The sequence below is a fragment of the Taurulus bubalis genome (genome assembly GCF_910589615.1).
Source record: "Taurulus bubalis genome assembly, chromosome: 16".
In the NCBI taxonomy this organism is placed as follows: Eukaryota; Metazoa; Chordata; class Actinopteri; order Perciformes; family Cottidae; genus Taurulus; species Taurulus bubalis.
In genome coordinates this window covers 18,277,916-18,303,995 of record NC_136604.1, presented here as the reverse complement: position 1 = coordinate 18,303,995, position 26,080 = coordinate 18,277,916, and the positions used below count along the sequence as shown (strand labels likewise).

Sequence of the window (26,080 nt, the reverse complement as noted above, 5' to 3'; positions counted from 1 at the left end):
TTTACTCAATTTAATGTTACATTTCAATAAAATGACAAAAGGAACTTGCGCATTAGTAACCTGGTCCATTTTGGTCAAAGCAGGCATTTATTGAAGTCTCGTAGAACCACAAAGTGAAGAACTGAAGTCTGTTAGCGCATCCGCTGAAAGCACTTACACAGTTCCTGCTCCCTCTCTTTCTCCATGATGAAAAGGTACGTAGAGCGGATGCAGAAACAATTAATTTGGTGTATGTTGTATTCATAAGCAACATGATGAAAAAGCACCGTTTTTTTTTTTGTATTAACTTCTCCTGAAATTACATTTACCAACACCGGCAGGGTTCACTGTAAAGTCTGTTACATAGTTTCCATTAGAACACAGAGGGGGAAATGTTTTGTAATCTCAGCGTCTGCTGCAACACCACAAACTAAAATGTCAGCTCCTAATGAGCAAAAGAAACAAGTCTGTCTGTTAAAATAAATATATCTGCACTTACTTAAAATTACAGGGTACTTGAGCCTGCCGTTGTGTTTTCAAAGCACTGTGTTTGCAGCCATCAAGAATGTAGACCAACAATCTGATGCTACAACAAAATATCTTCTTCGTAGATTAGCCTCTTTTTTCTTTTTATTTAAACACCAGCTATATTGTAAAGGCAGGCTCATAAATAAGCAGGCCAATACTTTAAAACAAATAGAGAAGTATTTAGCTGCAAGATGTGTTTAAGGTGATTCACAGTGTGTCCACCAGAGAGCACCGACAACTTCACGTTTACACTGTAAAAGGATTTGATTTATCCACTAAAGTATGAGTTTTATTCACAATTGGACCCATATAAAAAAATGCTCGTTAAGCATTTCCATAAAATCAATGCTGGCCAGGTTCTAGCGTAGACTATGTGACAGACCTTTCTTGGTTTTCGCAAATGCTAATTTCCACACTGAAACAAAGACTAACACACATTACAACTAGAAACGAAGGAGAGAAAAAAATAATGTGTAAATCCTGCCATAAGTTGTGAAAGCTAATATATATATATAAAGTAAAAACTTGCCAAAGGTATCAGTATTGTTCTATGCTTTTCATGCAGGATAAAAAGTGATAAAACTGTGGTGCCCCTTACAGTATTCATCTGTAATTTCAACATAATTTATATACATTGATTCCAGCCGTGAAACCAAATAACTTAAAGCCATGCATTGTGTCAAGGACACTAAAATCGCATTAACATAAATGCGGCAACTCAACAATACCCGAAAACATTAGAATATGAAACCAGACTGGAAATGTATAAAACAAAGCTAGTGCCAAACCCTGACTCCTACACAAAATACTGCCCTGAAATATCTCAATGGCTTTATTTACTTCCTCTTCTGATCTTTAACTTATGCGTCTGATTATGTATAATATTTACCGATTCATATACTGTATTGCACTTTATAAAATGGCATGCGTCACTGATATTGTCCAAAAGATAAGAGCTGTGACAGAGTGCAGTAATAATTACAGCGGCCTGTAACAGGAGTCTGGTTGCCACATACGCAGATCCACCACGATCTGGTTCAGTTTGTTCATCCACAGATTCCTCTCGTCCTTGGTGTCTGCACTCAGCCAGTTTCTGCACGGAAAAACAATCAGTGTTCAGCAATGCAGGCTTGTTATTTATAGATACCACATTTTACTTGTGTGTACTTTTAAATGTGTGTGTGTGTGTGTCAGCACATCATTCATTTTTTCATCTTTTGTCAGGCGGTCTTGGATTAATTTGATAGGCGTGAATCAATAGTTCCACATAGGTTTGACCCAACACAACTTCATGGCTGGGAGAATAAAGTGTTATGACGAGGAGCAGCTCATATAGAGCATAAATAAGGTTGTTGTAACGGATGTGAGCTAAACATTGTTTATCTAGCTTCTTAACTTTGCACCACATTCATGTTTGAATTAAACCTACAACATTTAGCGTGAATATTCCTAAATGACATATTGCAGAATTTCCCAGAAGAAGAAAAAGAAGCATTGCGATTTCAGTTTGTTTCCCCAGTATTGTGCAGCCCTAATGGACTTGGTGAGAACTTACTTGGTGACACACATGGTATCCTGGCACTGGCTCACTAGTGTTTCTTTGTCGTCGTCTCGTTGTGGTCGGACTGTGATGAGCTCAAACGTGTTGGGTCTGGCACAAAACTCTCTGTTGGCTGGCTCCACCTTCTTACTGGTGCAGTTAGACAGGTTGAGGCGCCCAATGGGATTCTGACAGAAGAAAGAAAGAAAAACCCGGTCAGGTGTCAGCACAGAAGATATGTTTGAGTATCACCAATAAAAGGTTTGTCCACCAGAGAGCATGCAAGTGGTTCTCATCAGAAATGTTTATATCACAGGACCCCTTTGAACTTATACAGTTCAGATTTGACCTCATGATACAGCTACAGGCTACACACTTTTAAGAAGCTAGTCCTATCTTGAACACTGTCTTCATGGAGACTGATTTACTTTCTTAAATCAACTAGAAGAAAAGATCAAGGCTGGATCAAAGCCTCGGCTCTCCATACCGAAAAGCATAGGTCATGATATGTGAACCAGCAATACGTGGACATTTTTTTGGACCCACAATTATCCAACATTACAATGGTATCTGAGAGAAAGTAACAATTCGGTTGGATGACTACCGTAGGTTAAAAAAAGACGTCCTTAAATGTGGTGTCTTAAGAGCTCCCTGATACCACTGTTTGCATCTAATGGCACAGTGTGCAACTTCTCATGTAATTCTGGATATTAAGAAAGGCGATCCACAGCCTCATGAAAACAAACCAGTGTTCAGGTTGCAGATAACCATAATGGCTTTTACATCAATAAAACATGTTTATTTGTAACGCTGTAGGAGGCTCAGGCATCTTTTGCTCAGGTCCACGTTTCCCACATTTATGGCAAATATGCCTCAGTTGAAATACACTGGAACTTGCTTTCAATGTTAAGTAATATCTATACACAAAAAAAATAAAGAAGCTCAATAGTGAATAATACCTTGCGCTTCTCATCGTCTGGGTAGGTCCAGTAGGAGATGCAGTATCCCGACAGGACACACCACCTCCTGTGCCAGGCTCCAAATCCACTAACGTCTTCAAACATCGTCTAGAGGGGAAATTAAAATCAGTAAATGAATAACAGCCTCTGCATTAGCATTAGTTAACCTGTGATGATGTCATCGGCCTGCGCTCACCAGGAAGCCCTTCTCCTCCACTTTGGAGCCAACCTCACACTGCATCTTGAGGTAGACGTGGCCCTCCAGAGGGCACAAGAACGGCACCTTGAGACAAAAGAGGACACTTCAATAAAAGATCAGACATCATGTTGACCATTCATGCAATTAACGCCACAAGACGGGGTTAAATGGTTGCAATGTTTTAAAGATGGTTAAAAATCATAGACAGCGATGTTCAGATTGAGCTAATAATGTTGTGTTATGTTAGTGCAACCATGAAGTGAACTATATTCCTTGTTATAGTGCGTTCACCACTTTCCCACACGGACAAAATAAAAAAACAGGGCAAGTAGTAACCTTGGTATGAAACATGTCACTGAGTAGTTCTCTTTCAATTCCTTCATATTTGATCTAAAAGAAAGATATTCAGGGAGGTGAATGAGAGGGAGAACAAACGGAGTTACTGAGAGTCTCTGTGAGGCCCGACACAAATATGTGACTACGATCCAAGTGAGCCACGCGTCAGCCTCACCCTACAGCATCGGCACCGTGCCTTCAGACCGAGGCTCGCCACATGTGAAACGCAGTACACGAGTACAGAAGAAAAGGAACGTGCTCTAAATGTGAGAATGTGGGAAAAGGGACATGAGATTATAAACATTAATGGTTTTTATACCTTCTCCAATGGAAATTTGTTCATTCCAATAGAGGACAGGGTGAGCTTGTGTGATCCGACCAGGGCGAAGTGACTGGTGCGAACAGCATTGGGGCCTCCGGGACTCGCCACAACTTCACACAGAAAGAATGACATCATTAAAAAAAAAAAAAAAAAAAAATCAAATCAAAAAAATCAATGCTGTGCGTGTCGAGCATCATAACATAGACCCAACCAAACTCGATTTAATTAATAACTAAATAAATAAATAATCAAATAGTTGTTGCAATCCTACTCCCAACTTCATTCTAGTGCAGTATCACTAGAGTACTTTAAAAACACCTCGTGGCCTCTGTTCACCATGTCCTTGGAGCATTTGTGAGATGCAAAAGGCTTCGAATACATTTGACTGAATAGAACAAACATTTTTTTATTTTTTTTGCATACCTGGTGTTTGGACACTTTTCTGCAAGACAAGAGGTGAAAGCAGTACATTAAAGTCAGGCAAATGAGTAGTTACTGTACATTCTGATACATACAGTAGTGATAAAAGGAAAGAAAGTTCGCTGTGCAACAAAACTATTTTTTGGGGAAATACTTACACTGATGGCGAGGAATCTCTTTGGAGTGATCGCCTGGAAAGATAGAAGTAAAACAAAGAATTATTAAAAAAAGTACTTTTGCTTCAAAAGAACAAATGGGACTGACAGTAATTAGTCTGACAAGCTAACGCTTCTCTCCGCTAAACGAAAAGACCTCCAGAAGCTGTGTAGAGAAACAGTGACATTATTCAGACTCCGCCCACACAGTGCACACCCACCAACATGTGAGGGATTTGATACAGAAACTGTTCATACCGACATACACATATAATGGGCGTCGTGAACCTGTCTCCATATTATCTGGACACACACACACACACACACACACCTTAAGTATTACATGAAGCTCCATGATTGACTGACAATGTGTTTTTCATTTGAAAAAAAGAAGAAGCAAATTGGGGATTTACCTTGGACTTGTTGGGTTTCTTCTTCTTGTCACTGCAGACGTCACGTTTCTGCACCTGAGGACGTCATTAATGCACAAGAAGATAATGAATCAGCAGCTCAATAATAAAAAAACGTTGATGTGGCGGGAGAAATAAAATAAAAGCAACAAAGGCCTCACCAACACAGCAAAAATGTTATGCAATTATGTGTGCTCAAACTCTGAAGTTAGTTTTCAGTGTTTTCTATTTTAGTTTAGCTTCAGTTTTTACATCATTTGTTTTAGTTTGTTTTTAATATGGTTTCATAGCAAAGGAAATAAATGCCTGAGAAAACACCATAACTGCAGTATGTGTTAAAAGGTGTTAAGAGGTTTTGTTTCCAAAAAAGTAGGACTACAAACAAAACCAGTAAATATAGTGGATATGTAGTCACAGTATCATTATTCTGGTATCTGTAAACCCGTATATATGTTATATTACACTCACCAAGCAATAGACCTGAATATCAATGTCAAAGTCACTGGAGACATCAGATCTGAAAGTGAGGAAGAAGAGGGACAATCATGAGCAACATAATCATATTCAAGTACAGCAGTATGGGATCTGTTCAGAAGGTTTTTTACAATCCAAAGATGATACTCTGTTGATTCTAATAATAATAATAATAATAATATAAACTGGTTCAATTTCATATGTTCAATTTGTTTTAATGAAACAACCAAACATCACGTAGAATGGAATCTAGAGCTGTACCGAATCTCATGATATTTACGTTAGCTTCTATTGAGGTTTAGTTTATGAAATGGTGCGTGTTCCTTCATAAGAGCAGGAGTGAAGTATTTACATGGTGAACTTGGTCGGGAAAGACAGGGTGTCCCCGCTGAGGCCGTGGTGTGTGCTGGCTAATGGTGTGGCCACAGAGTTCTCTGCTCCAGCACGAATCATCATGAAGAACGAATGTTTGGTTGACTCTGAAATAACAAGACAGAATTATAGACAACCATCAGTATGACAAATACTCAGATAGTGACTACATCCAGACATAAAGCTTTAATGGAATTCTTTGATTCTTGACACTAATGGCATTACCATCAGTCAGTTATTTTTTTTTGAGTTTTTTTTTTTTCCTTCACATTTAAATATTACACAGCATGAGGTTGTTAAACCCGCTTACTGAAAACGGGCCGTTGATGTCTGGAGATAATGTTGAACTGTGGTTATAAGCATTTTGAGCTTACCTGGCTTGTTGGCAATGGAGCAAACAAAGTCTGCCTTGAGCGGCAGGCGCAGCTCCTGCAGGGTGATGGAGCCCTTGGAGGCCGACATGCTAGAAGGTTCTGGGGCTACAGAGGCCTTTTTCTGGCCCTTTGGGTCTCCTTTCAGACGGTCCAGCTCTGCCTTCAACGCTTCCCTCCTCTCCGCTAAGAAAGTAACGAGGACATAGTCAAGCTGTGATACTACGAAATCCTAAAGATAGTGGATCTTAAATATATACAGACTGGGTAGAGTCGTATTGTAGCTTTACAATTTATACAAAGCAGATGTCTATAAACCTGGTTACTTACACTCTTGTCAAAATTGCATTAAAAACAGCAAACATGATCAAAAAAGGAAAAGCAAAAAATGTCCTAAGTGAGGAACAAGGGTTAAGAATAAGCCCCCAAAATGATCCAAAAGGGTATGTTTTTATTATTTGAATAAAGACTGAAGAGCTACAGGTTTCATAAATAAGGCTAAAACCACTTGCAGGTGTGTCTACTACATGTCGACTGTGTGTGTGTTGTCTGGATCAACTCACTTGCTATCAGCAGCAGCCGCTCTGCTTCCGCCTCCACCTGGGATCCTCTGCCATGCTCTTCATCTGTGCAGCAGTTCAGCGCCTGACTGGCCTGATGAATGATGGTCTGTTGCAGGTTCATCTCATTTGTCAGAATCTAAGGAAACAATAGAAAAGTTTGCACCCCGTGTGATGAACTATAACGTGTACAATCAGCCCTGAAGTGCATAACAGACTTAAGACTCATACTGTAGGAGTGCTGAAGGGACTCCAACACCATTGTTATGGGTTTTTTTAAACGCAAATGCTGTCAGCAGAAGTAAAAAGCCAACGTTGGGTTATAAAATAACTATATAAATTACTATAAACTACTTACGTAGACATAACAAGGCTGTAACGGCGGACTAGTCAGTGTGAATTCTAGCTTTTAGGACTTTTTCCTAACCTTCATCCTCTGTTTGATACTGGAGAGACTGGATCCTCTTGGTTCCTCTGCTCTGTGAGAAACGTCCTCTTTTCTCACAATCACCTGTTTCACGTTGGGTCTGTCGTTCTCTTTCACCCGGGTGGACCTATAGGCATCAATGCTAGCACACACAGAACCAAGCGGATGAGACGCACATTTCCTGGAACAAATGATGCCGACAGCCAACTTTAACCCATCCAACTGCCACTTACCTGTATGGCAGTTTGAGGTCCTCGTCCAAAGCCTCAGAGGAGGCAGTCCGTTTCATGTTGGTTCTCTGGAACTTGCTGGGTTTGGAAACATTGCCTGGAGGGTTGCTCTTTACAATGAAGGAGCCGGCTGGAGTTGACGTCTGCACAGACACACAAAGAAAAGGTTTTTGTTCAGACGTTTCTTGTGACGTTTGCCTCATAGTAACGAACAGGAAGTATGCAAGTAGAGAGCGACATCATGCTAGTGCCTACCATCATTCGTCTCTCTGGACTCTTCACCACAGCAGCCACAGTCTCTGCTAGTGGAGTGAGGATGGACATGGAGGAGATATTCAAAGCATCTTCCTCCTCCTCCTCATCATAATCATCACTCTGGTCCAGGGCTTGATCAAACAGATCGTTGATAACAGCAGAGTTGATGGACTGGTCTACATTCATCTCTATCTCCTTAACCTCCTCTTCTTCTTCTTCTGGGGTTTCATCAGTTGTTTTCTCGACAATATGGCCGACCACCCTCAGAGGACTGGATGTTGAGGACGGAGGCGAGATCATCAACACAGGATCTGCTATTGACAAAAGCTTAGTTAGAAAACATTATATTTTCCCATTTTATCAGTCTCTCAAGAGGAACATCTCTCCATTACAATGGATACCAACATAGGCACGTGCAGACTGAACACCTCTACCAATAACCTGTAAACTCTTAATTTGGACTGACATTCAAAGCCCTCTTTTAAAAAAATGCAATTAACAACTTTTAAGACTTAAAAGATGTTTGCCTTAAAACTTCAGGAAATAATACAGTTTTAACAACTCATGACCTTTTATGCTGCGATGTCATACAGTCTTCAAAATCTTGCAATGGCTACACTTCACTTGCAAATATTTTCAGTAACACAGAGCATGATGGTAATTCTTAACTTTTTACTTCAGGCACAGATTGCCGCTTTAATTAGCCAACAATTTTCCTCCAAATCAAAAGAGCCTAATGGATGAAAGAACAACTGCTAATGCCAGCAACTGATCACGCAAACATCTGGACACAAACAAATAGAAATGTCCAAACACAAATATGAAATGTTGTTGAATACCTGGACGAGTGCACTTTGTGGGTGTCGCCATACCCTCAGCAGACGGTGCTGTGGGTTCCTCCTGTGGCTCACGGGGAACTTCAGCCTCCACAGGCTTGGCAAGCTGTTCCTAAAAAGCATATTGTTTTTATTAAATATAATCTTGCTTAGGCTACGAAAGCATGACTATATTGAGATTTGTGTGTCAGATGCTTATTGGCCAACCTTGATGTCTGTATTTGTATTGCTTTCTGCGGCTTCATCTTTGTTTTTCCACATGTTGGTGTTCCCCTTCTGAAACCGGTTACGAATCTGAGCCAGCTCAGACTCTCGCTCCTGAAATTAGTTGTTTTTTCATAAAAATCTAATTTTAGTATTGTGATATCAAACAAAATTATTGCAACAATACAAGGATACAGTATCTCCAACATTAATTTACCAGCTTCTGTCTTTGGGTGAGATCAGCAGTGGTTGTGTTTGCAGATCGGGCCGCTTTGAGTCTCTCCTGTACCAGTCTGGTGTTCGGTGTGACTGATGGCGTAACAGTGGGAGTCTTGGACTGGGTAGCACCCCCAGCTGGGGAGCTCTGGTTGCTGCGCTCCTGGCACCTCTCTCCAAAGCGCTCCAGAAAAGATTTTACACCTGTTGGTAATGAAGGGAAAATCAATATACTGTATTTTTTTCATAGACGTGGAGGAAAGTTGCAAATACTAAACAACTCTAGCTATTAATATTGCCGGCTTGTGCATATCTGAAAAATATGAGGTTGGGTGTAAATATAATATTGAATACTTGGCCAAAATAACAAGGACATAAATGATTTTTCTGTAGTTGAATTTGTGTGTGGGATTTCTGCATTGGTTGACATGCAATATCAAAAACAAAACTGTCGTCATGTCATTTTTGTATCGATACACAGCATGATGCCTAGAGTTGTTCCAGTACCTATACCAGTATTTGGTATCAGAGTGTGCGATATGCACCCATCAAATATCTATATATCTCTATACATGAAAAAGAAGATCGAAATATCTATATAATACAACCTAAATTGTTTTTCAACTATTTCAGTAACTCTGACACAATACATATTACCTTTATACAACTTCTACACAAGAAAATTGTAAAATTAAATTGTATTAAAGAAGTCAAAAATAAATTGCAACATGACTCACCGGGTGCTGCAGCAGTGGCCATTTCCTGAGGGACACAGGATCCAGCAGTGGTGGGCTTGGCACGGAGTTCTGGCTTCTGGGGGCTGGAGGTGAGACCCCTGGAGAGGCCCTGATTCTTCAGGGGACTTTGAGGCACTGATGAGGAGGAGGGACCAGCCTTCTGGGGACTAGAAGGGAAGGCTTTTCCCTGGAGGGAACTCTTCTGGGGACTAGAGGGGAAGGTCTGATTGGAACTCTTCTGAGGACTGATTGCTGACTTAAGTGCTGGCCTGGCTGCAGGAATGTCCGCCTCCTGATGGCTTGGGAAAACCACTCGGCTCGGCTTTGCTGGTATACTCAGAACCTGCTAAGAAGACATAAAATACTTGTATTTAGTTGGGTCTAACTAGGCATTTAGAACAAAACAAACATGAAAGCTGCTGCATTGAAGGGGCACGTTGCTTCAGTTATCACCAGGGAGACCAATGCAATGTGTTGCAGCAAAGGGCCTGATCAGTTAAAGTTATTTTCAGGGTAAATGAAAAAAGGAGCCAAATTCACTGGAACAGACACCTCGTATTAAACAGTCATACATAACTGCTTATGCTGAGGAATGAGACAATTTCAGGTAAACCTACCTGCGAGCTGGGTGTAGACTTGCTGCTTGCAGTTGCACTAGCCACCACATGGCCTGCAGCACTTGGTTTAGTGCCGGCAGCCACAGCAGCGCCTCTGACTGCGAACTTGTGAACAGCTGGACCGGGCTTCTCTTTTGCAGTCTCATTGGGAATGTTAGCATGGCTTAGGTCGTCTTCCCAGGTTCCGATGGTGGCAGCGAGGTTGGCGAGTCGGCCTCTCCTCCCAACCGGAGCGCCGGAGGACACGGTGGGGACGGCAGCTGGTGGCACCTCAGCTTGTTTCTTAAACGGGGACAGGGGAGTGCAGTCTGGAACTTCAGAGGAGTCTGAAAAGGTGGCAAAATGTTTAAGTGGACAGGGACAAACTATATGACTGAGAAATCTAACTGTGTGTTTTGTTATTTTGGTGTGACGCTTTTTTGTTTCCACCTTGATTATAGATTGTGTCTTTAAACATTTTTTATTTGTTTGATGAAAACCAAAATAAATTATTATTAATAATGAACAAAATGATCTCAACCAGCAAACTAAATATTCGTACCATCACCATCCCAGTACTTTCTCTGCTGTGCAAGCCTCTGCAGACGAGACTTCATGCCAGCAGCAGGTGGAGCTGTGGCTTCCACCAGGTCCTCCTTGTTCCTTGGCAAGGCTGAACTGGCAGGCACCATCTCTACCTCTCTGCTGCTTGGAGCGTTAGGAGCTGGGGTCACAGTCATCTTCTCTGGCTCTGGCGTTTTCAGCTGGATAGCAGGCCGGGTAGCAGTCTTCTCCAGGGAGGCGGTAGGACGAACGCTGGCAGGCCCCACCGGGGGTTTCTTGTCTGTGGGAGGATCTGAGAGCATCGGAGTCACGGCTCGTGTCGTTATTGGCTCCTGGTTTTCCTCACCGGCTGCAGGTGAGAGATTTTCTTCTGAGCACCTGCGCTTGGAGGGAGAAGGCTTGGACACCTGTGGAACTGGGAGGAAGTGACATGGAAATATAAGCAAAGATTGGAGCTGCAGCTCAGCGGTCAAACTGACAGGACAAGTCTGAGTAGACAGCAATCCAACAAATGTATTCATACCTTTATCAATGGCTGGCTCACTGATCACACTATTGGTGTCAGCCAGCGGCTCTCTGGGCCGTTTGGCCATCTGTCTGTTTCCTGCATTTGGTCTCTCTGCCATTTTCTTTTGCAGATTTTCTCTGCGAGCTCTGGTGCGCTCCAACAGTTTCTGGTTTGACAAAACAAAAAGCATTGTTACAATGGCTGATTTATACTTTCTTACGACAGACAGAATAACATCACAATCTGTATAATATTGTATCATCAGGTAGACGGGTACAAAACACCTATTAAAAGTAACTAAATGAAAAGAAAAAAATACATTACATGCTACACTATCAATTACACAAATGTATAATTTATAGCAAGGCTATTGAATGGAAGTATATTATTGCCCAGGGTTTGATTTTAATATGTCCATCCCCAGTGTACAGCAGAAATAGTTTTCATCCAAGCCATAGGCCTTTTCCCCACAACCATAAATGTGTTTTCTGTATGTTCTGCAGTGTCCCTTGGAGCTTAGTGCTCCCACACAGCAAGTCAAACATCAACACTACTACATTGATTCAGAGTATCTGCTCCAACGCTACATCAAGGGGAATAACTGAATAATTTAACAGTTCAAATCAACAACTTGTAAGTGAGTGTTCATAAATGTTAAATTGCCTGCATGCTTTAGTCGCCCTTTATGTCCTTAAATAAATAGTTATACATTTTAGGAAATATGCTTATTTACTGTCTAAAAGAGCGAGAGGAGGAGATCATACCCGTCTCAGACAATTACAGTAGATGCGTTGTGGTGAGTCTTCTCATCGCACTCGCAGAAAGAAAAATGAATAAGCGCATAACCCAAATTGTGAAGCTATTTCTTGAATGCTATATAAGTTTATTTGACATGGGAAAAAGGCATGGCAATTGATTTTTAACTATGTTTTGTCTCAGACCTGATTTTATAGTCACACTTGTTGCTGTGAGACTTGCAATTAGGCCAAAATATGCTGATTCTCTCTCAAATATCTGCTTGATCTGTAAATATAAAAAGGTGTGGCAATGGGCTATTAACATACAGACTATAAAACAGTCCTTCTCCACCTGAGATCTTTTTTAACGGCCTGTTTGCTTTCCCTCTTGTCTCTTTTTTCTTCTCGTCTTAATGTGACATTGCCCTTCCTTGGCCTCACAATCTGATTTACTGTGCAAGTCCAAACACATTCCTGCAGCTGTGTGCCGCCTTCAGTGTGGAAAACTTGAAGTCACATTTAACAGCATTCCTCAGGAATGAGACACTCCTTCTCGTGGTTCCTGGATTTGAAATTTCAAACCCTTCTGGCTCAGATACTGGAAGAGCAAGAACGGTTTATATTTCTAATATAAGCTTGTAACAACAGCATGAGTGCATCATGGCAAAGAGAGAAAGTGTTGGACAATATCCAGTGCTGACACATACCATTGCCTTAAATGGAGGTAACGCTGTTAAATTTGAATAACGTCACATTATATGGGGTTGTGGTGTGTCTTTGCTGGAATGAAGGGATGAAGTACAAAAGCTACAAACTAACTGTTAGTTCATTGTTATTTTAGATTTGTGGTTGCAGACAACTGACAATACAAAGAAACAACACGTGATTTTTTTTTACCCATTGTAAACACATCATATTATCATACAATTCTGTATGGTGACATCAGTGTACGCCACAGTATTGTGGACGTAAACAAGTTAGTCTCCTGCCATAAATAGGATAAAAAGAAGAAACGTTACGTTAGCATTAGCAGGTAACGCCAACCTTACCATAGCTAGCTAACGCTACACGATATCTGCGGTTAGTTATTTAGTTAGCTGACGTCAGTTATGTTTGCTCGCCGACTCACCTCAGTAAATGGATCCATTTCGGACAGTTTATCCCTTTCGATCGATATTTCAACAACGCTGTTTAAACGCTGTACACACTACGTGTACACGAACAGGACGTGGCTCTGAGCGGCTCTCAACTTCAACTTCTTCTTCTTCTTACTCGCTGCACAAAAACAACCGTTCAAATTTTGAATTTCAGCGCTGGACCTACTGCGCATGCTCCAACAGTTGGGAAGCCCTTGAGAACCAATCAGAATCCACCTAGTGTCCAAGGGCGTTACACTCGGGCAGCCCATCACAGCCTAGGTGCATGTCACGTTACAAGAGGGCGTCACTCCATCATGCGCTGCATATGTTTTATGAATCAGTCCTCTGTGTATTCAAATATTAAGCGGTTAAAAAGTACGCTGACCGAGTTCACAGTTTCACTGATTATGTGTGTCGTCTCCCATGTGATCTGCAATATGCACACTTTAACATGAACACGTACAGACAATTTTGGTTGCGGTTTTACACTTAAACTTACACTGTTATTCTTTCTTTCATACAGCTATTTTATTGTTGTTGTTATTTTTTTATCTTTATTCTATCAGTATTATTATTGCATATATCTTTCATCCCTGTTATTTTTACATCTTATCTTATTTTCTGTGTAAATGGCTGCTACGCAACACTAAATTTCCCCTTGGGGATTAATAAAGTATATATTCATTCATTCATTCATTCATTCATTTTCACTGTCTAACTTTCATTTGATCAGTTTATATTTTTTGTCAAAAATTAAATTTACAAATTCAAAAAGTTAGTGGGGAATTAAGTGGCATGGAGACTAATAAAAAGTCACTTACATGGAATGTCAGTATGAACTGAGTTATTTGCTATCCTCTGTAATGTAAACAAATAAATATAAATTATGGCCATTGTGTAGATTCTGTGTTTTCACATTGTTTTTTGTTATCTTGTTCCCCCCCCCACCCCCCCTCCCACACACACACATTTTAATTATGTGCCTTCTAATTAATTAAATTAGTTTTGTCATTTTACAAATTCCAGCATGACAAAACTTTTGGCTAGATATTTTGTTCATGTTAATAAAAGCATGGCTTCTCTCAACCAGTCCAAAGAAAACTACAACAACAACTAGGCTCTACTCACAACACATGTCTACGTTTGGAGTGCTAAACTGGCACTCCAAATTGAAACTACTGACAATAGATTAATTATGAATTGCAAATTATAAATTAATCAATTTACGCCACACAACTCGGATGTTTTTCCTCAAAAGTGTCTCCACCTTTCCTCAAAGGAACTTCATTTCCCATGAGCACCCGCGTATAATCGCGTAGTAAGGTAGTCGTCAACGAAACCATGGAAACGGTTCAGTAGCTGCAGGGACGGTAGCTCGGAGACGAACTCTACTCCTGTCAGTGTGTCTGGGGCTCGGCGTCGGCGGTAATATTTATGTTATCTCTGACATTTACATACTTTAGACAAATAATTACAACGTGTTGTGACACGTTGTCATTACCGGGAATTTGCGTCAATCGTTGCAGGTTTAATTGGGCAATATTAGCGGGCTAATTCAGCTAGGTCAGTTTAACCTTTGTATTCTTCGAGCAGCACCGGTGTCTTTAGGTTTCCAGAACGCAGAACAGAGGATGCTGGAGTCAATTAAAGTAACAGGTAAGGCTGCATTCATCTTGTGTGTCTCTTATTATGCTGTGACTGTAGCTTGGAGCTCAATTACTTAGAGGAATTAGGGACATTAATACCTAAATATGATACTTTAATAATAGCGATTATGGTAACTTAAAACTGACGTTACTCATTAGCTTGTGGTTAAAGCAAGTGGGTTGAAATATGAGCTCCAGACAGCTATTGTGGACATAATGCACGTATTATAACTGGGAAAACATTTTAAGAAAGCATGAATGTAATGATTACTTTATATTATATTGTATCTTATATTATTGTATTGTATTATATACAACCTATTTTGTATTCACACAAGCCTTGTGGCTGCTTCCTGGTTTTAAGAAAGCATGAATGTAATGATTACTTTATATTATATTGTATCTTATATCTTATATTATTACATTGTATTATATACAACCTATTTTGTATTCACACAAGCCTTGTGGCTGCTTCCTGGTGAGCTTACTCAAGGCTGACTCATGCTGATTACTGCTGATCATGTGCTTTAAATTGACAATAGTGCTTTCATATTTCGATCGATGATGATGGGCTCGATGGAGACACTTCAGTATTGATTCATTTTGTTGTGCAGCTCAACCAGGTTCACATTCCCGACTGTATTTGCTGTCATACATTTGATTTCAGAAATGGTTACTGGGGAAAATTAACAATCACCCACCACAGCATCCACTAGATAGGAATTCTGGGCTGGTTTCTTCTCTGAAATACAGTATGATATGATAGCCTATTATGTGAGGTAAAACTGGATGATGAAATACCCAGCTGATGTGTTAGGTAATAGCATTTGATTTGGTGGCTGAGCAAGCCAACGAAGCTCCAATTTGTCCTTGTCGCTCTTCCAATCATTACTGTGCGGTTGAGGTCATTAGTTTGTTCTGTCTGTGGTTGCATGGATTCCGCCCCAGTGCTCCTGTCCGAACAGAGTGCCGGCTCTGACTGTGATGATGTTCCAGGTCACCGTACTGGAAATTAGAAAGACCTGCACTCTGACTCCTGCGCTTAAGACTCTGGAGACAAGATGAGAATAATGTCCTCTTGAAACAGATCAGGATGAAACTGAATGGTTATTTGAGTCATATCACATCATGGAAAAGCTAAAAAAGTGGGAAAAGATGGTTGCTACTTTCAAGCTTAAACTCACCGCATAGATTACATGTTTTGGTATATATATATATATATATATATATATATATATATATATATATATATATATATATATATATATATATATATATATATGTATCTGTATATTTATTATCTTGTTTTTTTAGCTTGGCATTTGGATAGATCTAATTTTATCCTCCCTTGATAAGAGGATTACTCTATCAAGCTATCTATAAAAGGTCTGCACGTGAAGGTGATCCAAAAGTAAGCAGCAAGCAGATTCCCTGTCTTCCCTTACTGGTCTCTCATCTTACTTCTTTCAGAAAGACTCCACTGGCCAGAAGTAGAAATGTCCAAAAAGTACATCTTAAACTCTGCCGACAAGGCGCTGAGTCCAAATCAGGTGTACCTGGAGAAGATCTCTTCCGCTGTCCTCAAAGACCTCTTCAGCACCGGCACCAGCAGCTACAACGTCCTGCTGCAGGCTGAGGAGAAGAAGAATCCGAAGCCGTCCCCGTACAAGAGGCCAAAAACATCAGTGAAATGTGGCACCACATCTAGTAGAAGAAACCGCCCGGTCATGGCTCCTAAAAAGTTGCGTGCCCCAGAAAGTGTCTGCAAACCTGCACAGACAAATCGTGTTCTCTCAGGCAACTCCAATCACTCTAAACCAGCAAGGAACATCGCAGTCGTGGGCAGCACCATGGGCCTCACCCCTCGTGCAGTTCCACAGCTGAGAAAAATGTGCACCCCCAATTCTCCACGCACGAAACTTCCCTTGTTACACAAAGCAGCAATCACACGGGAAGTGGAAAACGCCAAGAAGCTCTGCATCCTTACAGCCATTAAGCCGTCTAATGTTCAGAAGGAGAAGGCCACGTTTTTCAAGTCTGACTTCAACTATAATCCACAGTTTGAGTACAGCAACCCAGTCTCCCCAGCTGTTCTGGCACGGCATAACAATGCCTCGGACCGCTTCCTGACACAGGTGAGGGTGTGTTTGTGTTGGGAGCAATTGAATGATTGGGTTTGTTTGGCTGGGTGAGAGCAATAACTCTCTGCAACAAATACCCTTCATTGAAATGCTTAATAATGTGTTTTATAGGACTGCATCTTTCTGTCTGTATGAAGAGACTCACAACATGTCCTCTGTGTGTAAACCAAGGAGATGGCTATGCAATACAAAAGGGGTGTCTCTTAGTGATAAACCCAGAGGGAACTGTCAACTCTGCAGTTCCCCTCAGCTCTTTGGAACATTTCAGCGTGTTTCAGTTCATTGTTTTGTTTATTTTTGATTAGTTTGATGCAAATTTACTGTTTTGATTCTATCTCACTGCTCGTAGTTTCCAGCAGCTGATTGTGCACTATGAACCTAAACAGCAGATAAGTGCAGCACTTAGCATAGTGCAGCATTTAGCATAGTGCAGTGAACATAGTGGAGCATTTAGCAGCTAAAGAGACAGATTTTTTGTCAGGAGTGGATGGAGACTCAAGCTTTTCCCACAGGTTACCTATAAATACATATTCACTTTGGACCTATTGTAACCAATCTCAAACAGGTTTATCATAAGTCTCTGTGTTAAAATAAAAAATGGGATAGAGAGACTCAAAAACCGGAAGCCCACCAAATTGACCCAGAGGCAGTGACATGCCATTCATCACATCTGCAACAAAGTCCTTGGTGCATGAGGTTTCTGCAGAGCTAGCTGGTTTGAGATCAGCAACCTCCACATGGCAGCAGTCAAGCTGGACACTGGGATCACAGAGGCTTGCTGCCATTGCTGTTTAGCGTCAGGGAAGATCAGAGCTGGTGCAGTGTGAGTCTGTTGACTAAGTGGAAGAGGAAAGTGGCTGGGATTCACAAAAAAACTGCCACAGCGAATGTCTTAAATCAACATTAACAGTATTAGTACATGTCAATACAATACAAGAAATTGCAAGACAACCGAGGTCGGAGGTAATTTAGAAAGATTATCTCCATTACCAAAGCTTCACTACCCGAAAGCACTGAAAAAAAATTGATGGGATCCATATACAGATTGTTTGTTTATGTAGAAAAGCATTACTCTTGGCTGATATGTCCAGGTATTAGGTTCTAGGAGAGGGGACATTTGGGTAGCAGTGACATTTTGTGATTTTTTGTCAATGTGACCTAACAGCAGCATATAAATAGAGAAATATATCTGGACCAGGACCAAGCATAGCACCATGGGGAACCCCATAATATGATGAGAATTTGCCAATAAGTTGCAACTTATCTACTCCCCATAATCGGTCTATAAAATGAATTTGCCTGTTTCAATATATTTTGTTCTCCTTCTAAATAAGTTGTTTGACTAACTGGCGGTTGGTTGAAACTGTCATGATTAGCAGTTATTGCCAAGTTGCCAAGTACAGCATGTCCAAAGAATCAACAACAGAAGGTGTCAGAACAGTCATCCGTCGCATGCAGCTGTCACACCGTGACTCTCTCCTCATCTTGCAGGCCGTGCGCATCATGGAGCTGGCCCTGCAGCGATATGGCAGCTATGAGAAGTTTGAGCAGGCCACTGGAGGCAACCTCCTCACCAAGAGTCGCGTCTGGCACAACATCAAGAAATACATGGAGAAGGAAGGCTGCTTGGGGGAGGTAGGAGGACGGGCGACTCCGGCTTATTTGATAAGCGTTGCTTTTAATGTGCACACCCTTCATGGCGCTGTAGTTTTCACAGTTTAATTCGAACACAACAACAAACATACCGGTACACACACAGTTCAGACAATTCCCACTGTAGAATATATCACATACAGTGGAAAAAGTCAATAAGGGGCTGTCATTTGGAGCCTGGCATCTTTCTGTGGCTGCACTGCAGTGTGTGTCATGCTGAATTTGTGCATCATCATTGCAGAGCAGCAGACAGCAGGGCCTCAAAGGGAAAAGAGCTCCAGGGAAAAGTAAGACCTTTGCAAAAAGCCGCGTTCACTGAAGTCATCCTGAAGTTTGCTCGTGCGAAGATGTGTTTATATAACCGTCAACAAATACGTGTTACATCATCAAGTTATTAATGTTCCACAGAGCACATTACACCACACACACACACACCACCTTGTGTGTGTGTGTGGTGAAGTATTAATGGATTCAGACGCACTAGCCAGTGGAAATAAAATACAAGGGAGGGAATGGCACTAAAAGAGAAACCCAGCTACAAATGATAGAAGAAGATATTCCAGGAATGTAAAGCATCAGTGATTTTGATCTGAATGCAGCACAAACTACAGGAACACACATGAACACGGGGTGACTGTGGCTCAGTGGTTAGCATGCCCGTCTTTCAATCAGAGGATCGGTGCTTCGAGCCCCGCTCTGCTTGTCCAAGTCGATGTGTCCTTGAGAAAGACACTTAACCCCTAAATGCTCCCCATTGCTGTGTCTCCGGTGTATAGAGCAAAAATGTAAATCGCTTTGGATATAAGCGTCAATGAAATGTAATGAACACACATGCTGAATATGTCCAACATACCTAACATAACATTCCACAAGTTGAAAAATAGACACACATAACATGTTATTGTTATTCTTCTCTGTTACTGTCCTTGAATTCACTGCCAGCCATGCATGTATGAATGGCCACGCAATTATATAAAGAAGAAGGAAAATGATCAGTGTTTCCTGAGCAAGTCAGTCACAATCCCTCACTATTCATTATGTGAATCAGATTAAGGAGGTGAAGTAGATGCAAGTAGGATCATGTCGCCACAAGAAGTATCTCGTTTCCCCTTCTTCATTGAAAATAATGGGAAGTGACTTGCTTGAGGTGCAATCACACAGAACTACTAGACATCCTTCTTCTCGGCCGCGTCCTTCAGCTCCAACACCTCACATAACACGGCTACTAACACAATAACTAATCTTACAGTGTTTTTCTTGTCATTGTGTCATCAGGAAGTGGTGGAAGTGGATCAGACAAGTTAAATGAAAATACAGCAAAAAGTCAACAGCAAAACGTAATGTTTCATTCCATCTGTTGAAAGATCGTAGCCCAGGTGACAGATGACCTCCTGTCCAGAGCCTCCATGACGGTGGTGAACAGCAGACCCACGCTGAGCATCAACATCTCCACCGCCCGGGAGCACTGGCTCGAAGGCATGCTGCGGCATGAGATCGGTGGGTACAGCAGCTCCCACGTTGTGTTCTTCTGGAGGCCACCAGCCTAATGGAAAAATAATGTCAATTCAACTGTTCATCAGAAGACATTCATTGATTGTATTTACTTAAAGATACAATGTTATTTACTTTTATTTTATGGATCTAATCGAAGTAAAGTTGCCTTTAATTTGATCTTAAATACAACCATTTTAATAGCCCTTGTGACTGTCCACCAGGCACACATTATTTCCGTGGCATCAACAACTGCCACCAGCCGTGGAGCAGCGGTGCGGGCAGGAAGAAGCACAACCTGAAGCCTCTGAACCCCACGGAGGAGGGCCTGGCCAGCATCCACAGCGTCCTGTTCAGGAAGGACCCCACGCTGTGGCGCGCCGCCCTGCTCTACTACACCGTCTACCAGGCCAGCCACATGTCCTTCTCTCAGCTCTTCCACAGTCTGGGGCGCTTCGTCCAGGACCCCAACACCCGCTGGGACTACTGCGTCCGAGCCAAGAGGGGCCAGACCGACACAGCACAGCCAGGTGACACACAGTTTGACTTTACCTGAATAGATTCACATGTGATGTGTTGAAAGTATTCGTATTCGTCAACCTTGTATTGGACTTCTTTCCCCGCCTCTCACACTGCAGGGTGCTTCAGTAAAGACCAGGTCTACCTGGACGGGATCCTGCAGATCCTGAGATACAGAGACAAGATCAACTTCCCACTGCTGATGGCTCTCGGAAAGGTGAGGTAGCTCAACTATCTCCCTCTGGTTGTGTTAGACTGTTTACTGATTCACTAAGCAGCAGCTATATGGAATAAAAGCTTCCAGGATTATTCACAGGTGCGAGTCTCTTTATTCAATGTTTTAATGCTGTCGTTCACAACTTGAATTAAACCCGTGGCTGCTCCTCCCTGCCACCAGTTTCTCCCCTTCAATCAGTCACTGACTGAATCCAAATGTCCACCCTCTGACATCAAAGAGAGCAAAACAAACGCTGAATTAATACGGCACTCAACTGGCATCTATTTTCCATTTTGTTCAAAGGGATCTGTCCAACAGGCATCATAATCGAATGCAGGCCCCACCTGAACCGCATGTAACTCCTTTCAAAGAGAAGCAGCAGTTTCAGCTGCTCATTCTCTCGGTCTTTACCCAAATCAATTTGCCCCGACACTACACAATAGTACAAAGTGGTGAACACGAGAAGTGAACTCCTTCCCTTGATACTCGCTGCCAGACACTTCTCTTTCCTGATATTTACACAGCTTCCTCCTGAATCCCCTCCGCTCCAGCATACGGTGATGAAGATTGTTCAGTATCAGAGTATCAGATGAGGCCTCATTGACAGCGTCCCGTAGAAATGAGTCTGATATAATAACCTCTGATTCAAAGGAGCTGAAGGCACTGATGATTCCACAAGGTGCTCATTCCAGCTGTAGATGTGGAACCTGATGTAAGAAGAGATGTGTCTCCAACAACATGAATACGTGAAGTGAAAAGGTGGCACGGTGACGGCGATGCAGCTGGTTGTTAACTCCTTCTCCTCTCTCTCTCCTGCGGGTTTAGGTGTCATTTGAAGACGTGGACCGCCTGAAAGCTCTGGCTCAGATGGAAAATGTCCGCATCCCACATTTCATGCAGGACCAGGCAAGGTACGCCGAGCAGCTGGAGAAAATCATGGCGGTCAACCAGCTGACTGACGAGGAGCTCAAGGCCATCGTCTGATGCTGCGCTCCACTGCTCAGACCACTGCCAAGCCGTGGTCCGCATCCCTCCACACAGTCACCCTGCTGCCAGGGCGCGTGCAGCATGCTGTAGTGCACGTCGTGTAGTTAGACAGACACATTAGTTGACTTTGGCTTTGAATTATAGATCTGTTATTGCTCAGTTATGTCGTTTCTCCACTGACGCGAAACCCAGAGAATCATTTGGGTGTCTTGTGATTAAGGCTGGGAGTAGTTTATTGTTTTTACCAGTGCCAATACAAAACCTGAATTGCTGATCAATACAGAAATTAAGAACTTGATGCCAACTTTTTTTTGTTTACTTGTTAGCATCTGATACTCAGTTTGGTTTGAGGTTTTTCATAAATATCTCCCCCAGAGCTTGTTTTAATATTATGACCTAATTTAGAGCCTGACGGATTTTTTTGTGTCAGTTACTTCACAGGGTGTCTTGTAAATGCACTTTGACCCATTGCATGCCCTGTTGCCCATAAGTGAACCAGGCTACTGTCGTTTTCTTTGCTCACGTAAAATGGGGATCCCATCGGCTGAAAGTATAATCATTACAATCATACCGTCCGAGAAGTGATGTGTGCAAACATTTTGGGTGAAGGTAAAGCTCACTGCTACGGCCTTTCACCAACGTTTGCTTGTTACTCGGTGAGGCAACAGCGTCACACGTGAACACGTGAACACATGAACACGTAAACAGTGACTTAACCGTCGGACTCTATCAAAATGCTGCCCGCCGATTACAACCAGACAATTATGACTTTCTTGGAGAGTTCTTGAATGCTTATTTTCTTGTGGACTTGTGCATGAATATGTTTAGCTGAAGCATCAAACACACATTGATCTAGTTCTAATTTAAGAATCCCTTGTCGTTCTTTCATGCACCTGTGATCTAAGTGTACTTACCTCGTGTTTTATATCTGTCTCTTTAGTGGGGATGAACACATTCTTGCACTTTTTGTATCCTCTTGCTACCACTATTTTTGTAGTACAGATGTTGGGCATTAAAAGAAGAGAGTTGTTGCTCGATGGTGAAAGCAAGATGGTTCACAGCAGCTCCGTCTTTCTAGAGAGAAATGGACAGATAACGTGATAAAGTGCTTCGTCAGCGCCGTCCCACACAGGCCTGCTAATTACAGCGGAGCTCGTCAGTATTGTTCTACATTCGCTGAAAAGGAAATGTCCCTGAAATGTGAACGTCACTTGTAAAGCTGTGTATTTTGAAGGTGAGTTGCTAGGAAGCCCTCGTGGTCCAAGTGCAGGGACTTGAAGCCCTGTTTGACTATTTGCACTTTGTTACCTTTGATCTACCTTTTCAACTGCACCGATAGCAGTTACTGTGTTGGTGTCATAGACGCTGTAGAAGAAGTGGACGTAGCCACCGTGACGTCACTCATTGGCTTGTGGACTGCAGATTGTGGACTGCAGATGGCCGTCGCCATCTTGTTTTTTTGGAGCTAGTAGCGACCTGTCACCTGTCCATCACAAAGTAGCCCCGCCCTAAAGTATAACCTGCTTTGTCGTCTATTTTAGGCTACGTCCCCTTCTTTTATACGTCTCATTGGTGTCATTTATGATATATTTATGTTTCACAAAACAAAACAAAAGCCTCGTAGTTCTACTGTGATACTTGATGAGTCGTTGTGTCGTTGTCAGGAATGACCTAATATGGAGAGCATGTGTGCTACTCTGCCCCTTAAATAGTACAGTTTAATTACACGGCTTTCCTATGTAATGTTTTCTATTTGAGTGACTATTTGTGATATTATTATAGATAACATCTTTAAATAAAGTGGACTACCTGAAAATATGCTTTGTGTCTCCCAAAGTATTTCTGTATTTATATTTGTGCATCTTTTACATGTATAATGCATTTATATTCAAAATATTGAAATAGTTGTTAACGCTGTTAAAAAACAGTGAAAAGAACTTATTCCATTTGTCACAAACTGAACAACGTCGATCAATACGGACGCATCCATTCAGGTTTGGGTCTCGCCAATGCTGTTGTGCTTTCTGTTTTTCCCTTCAGGGCCACCATAGATATCACCACTTACAGACACTGCATTCCAAATCGCATACTTGTTATTTTTACTTTCAGTTCATACTGCAGCTGGCCTTACAAAGTAGGTACTGTTGCAACATACTTCTTTCTCATAACATTGCACCTTGAACATTGACCCTCTTGCTTAAATACCTAAACATACAGAGAGGATTGTGGGTCAGAATAGCCAGTAATAGGCTTGTACACTGCAAAATACGCCTGGATGCAGTAGGACATCCTGGTAGTATCTGGAGCTCTTCCCAGTGTCAGAGATCAATGAGTAGAGTTTCAGTTGAACATGCTGACCCACAATCTGAGTGACTGCAGTAACCAAATCTGTCACAACACACACTGCTGGCCTCTCCAAACCCTGTCCAGAGGTGTCACACGTCCCATTCACCGGCGTCTGGTTTCACTGGGAAACTGGAAACCATTGAGTGGTGACTGACGGCTACAAGCAGTGACGGTCTGAAGACCTCAGTCATCAGATGGAGGCTTCCTCCTCCCACCTCCTCACACTCGCCTCTCATACGCAATGTGCACAATGTGTAGAATGAAAATGTGTGTTTTACTCAGTCAATCATTACAATACAATATGATACAATATTCTATGTAACATACAAAACAGAAAGAATGAAAAGGTAAAAGTAGGATCAATTAAATCAGATAATTAATTTGAAATAAAGAAAAAATAAAATAAATATATACATATATATACATACCTCTTCCATATACATACATTTCATTCACACTTGTAACCTTCAAAATTGTTCGGATAAATGATCCTTTTGAAAACCAAAAATTAGTTGACTTTAGTGTTGTTCCATAATTGAACTCCTTCAATAGAAATACATCTCAAATCATATTTACACTCGTGTTGAAAACAACCTTTGTACACGGTCTTGACTTTGCATTAGCTCTGTACATTGTCTGCATTATTTTATAATAAACCAAATCACTAAATTTTCTAACATGTGATCTGAAAAACAATGGATTTGTGTGCTCAGAGTAGCCAGCGTTATTCTTGAAGCGTATCAATCGTTTTTGTAGCAAAACTGTAGAATTCATAAAGGTTTTATAGGTTGACCCCCACACCTCCACACAATAAGATGAATATGGAAGTATAAGGGAGAAATAAATGATATACAAAGCCTTAGAAGTTAGTACATCTCTACATTTATACAGTATTGCTATTGAAAATACACTCCCCTTACGAGGAAACTATCAAACATGTGTCTCCACTGTAGTGCACAATGTACTGTTTTAATAGCTTTTTATTTGTTCACTTTTATTCAATGTTTTCTTACCCTCCACATTTCCCAACACCTTTTATTGCTTGTGGAATATGTTTGTATGTCTGTATTGTTTAATGATTATTATTAATCATTATTATTTTTTTATGATTTTAGGAATGAATTCATTGAACTTTGTTGTTCAGACGAGCGTCCTGCTGAAGTAAGAACACACTGTCATCAGATGAAGTGTGTGACAGTTGAAGTGGTTATTGTGAAATAGAGCAACATCTCCACTAGAGGACAGCAGCTCATAATAAAACTATTTCAAGAAGTGAACTACAGGAGAAATGAGACAGACATCCTGAAACCCCAAGAGTCATAAAATCCACCAGATATTCATTCTAAATGAAGGATGACATCTCACTGAAAACATAAAGCGTATATTATATAATGGATTATAAATGTTTATGCTATATAGGAACAAATACTGTGAAATTGCTGAATTTCCAATACACATTGTTTGAATATATAAACACTTATAATCCACATAAGAAAATATATATTTTTCACATATTGAAATAAGTGAAGACCTTTTTATTGTGAGAATATGGCTACACAGTATATAAGTATGCACAATATGAATTACAACTATGGTAAAGCAAGCTTCGAAGGCTATGCAATTTTCAAAAGTCATTCCCTTGGTTTCATTATATTACATGTTGGATATACTGTAGTTCACCAAGTTCATGAATTCAAGTTCATCAGCTGATCAAATAATATTGCACAATGGTATTTAAACAGTTGTTTGGCTACACAAGAAAGGAAACTGCTCTCTTTATACACACTTTTTAAGAACCTAAAATATCAAAAACCTTTGGCCATTTTTTACAGGTTAAAAGGACAGATGATGCAAGAGTACAAATATAATGTGTTTGAGTATTTTATAGTCAAAGAGAGTCTGTGGAGGAACCCGAGGCTCATCGTGGCCAATCTGTCCGGCAGAGGACCGACTCGTCCTCGTTCAGAACCTCTCCCTCCAAAAGCTTCCGGCCCGTTGATGTCCGT

At 41.2% G+C, this 26,080-nt stretch overlaps 2 protein-coding genes across 2 annotated transcripts; one reads left to right on the top strand and one right to left on the bottom strand.

The window, feature by feature from the left end:
* Positions 1-214: 214 nt before the first annotated feature.
* Positions 215-13,082, bottom strand: anln (anillin, actin binding protein; the record flags this gene model as incomplete). The annotated part of the gene is made up of 25 exons (XM_079231761.1): positions 215-1,600; positions 2,063-2,235; positions 3,007-3,114; positions 3,203-3,289; positions 3,542-3,595; positions 3,861-3,973; positions 4,287-4,305; positions 4,442-4,474; positions 4,697-4,741; positions 4,852-4,905; positions 5,317-5,365; positions 5,675-5,801; positions 6,069-6,251; positions 6,629-6,764; positions 7,053-7,194; positions 7,286-7,425; positions 7,538-7,851; positions 8,377-8,485; positions 8,581-8,691; positions 8,795-8,997; positions 9,567-9,873; positions 10,148-10,473; positions 10,689-11,105; positions 11,214-11,364; positions 13,065-13,082. 25 exons carry the CDS (start codon positions 13,080-13,082, stop codon positions 1,486-1,488), a joined length of 3,534 nt encoding a protein of 1,177 aa, XP_079087887.1. The 3' UTR covers positions 215-1,485.
* A 1,623-nt stretch (positions 13,083-14,705) lies between these two features.
* On the top strand, positions 14,706-21,725 carry matcap2 (microtubule associated tyrosine carboxypeptidase 2; the record flags this gene model as incomplete). Its single annotated transcript, XM_079232341.1, has 7 exons — positions 14,706-14,730; positions 16,191-16,855; positions 18,353-18,496; positions 19,879-20,011; positions 20,230-20,535; positions 20,644-20,741; positions 21,567-21,725. 7 exons carry the CDS (start codon positions 14,706-14,708, stop codon positions 21,723-21,725), a joined length of 1,530 nt encoding a protein of 509 aa, XP_079088467.1.
* Between the last annotated feature and the right edge of the window lie 4,355 nt (positions 21,726-26,080).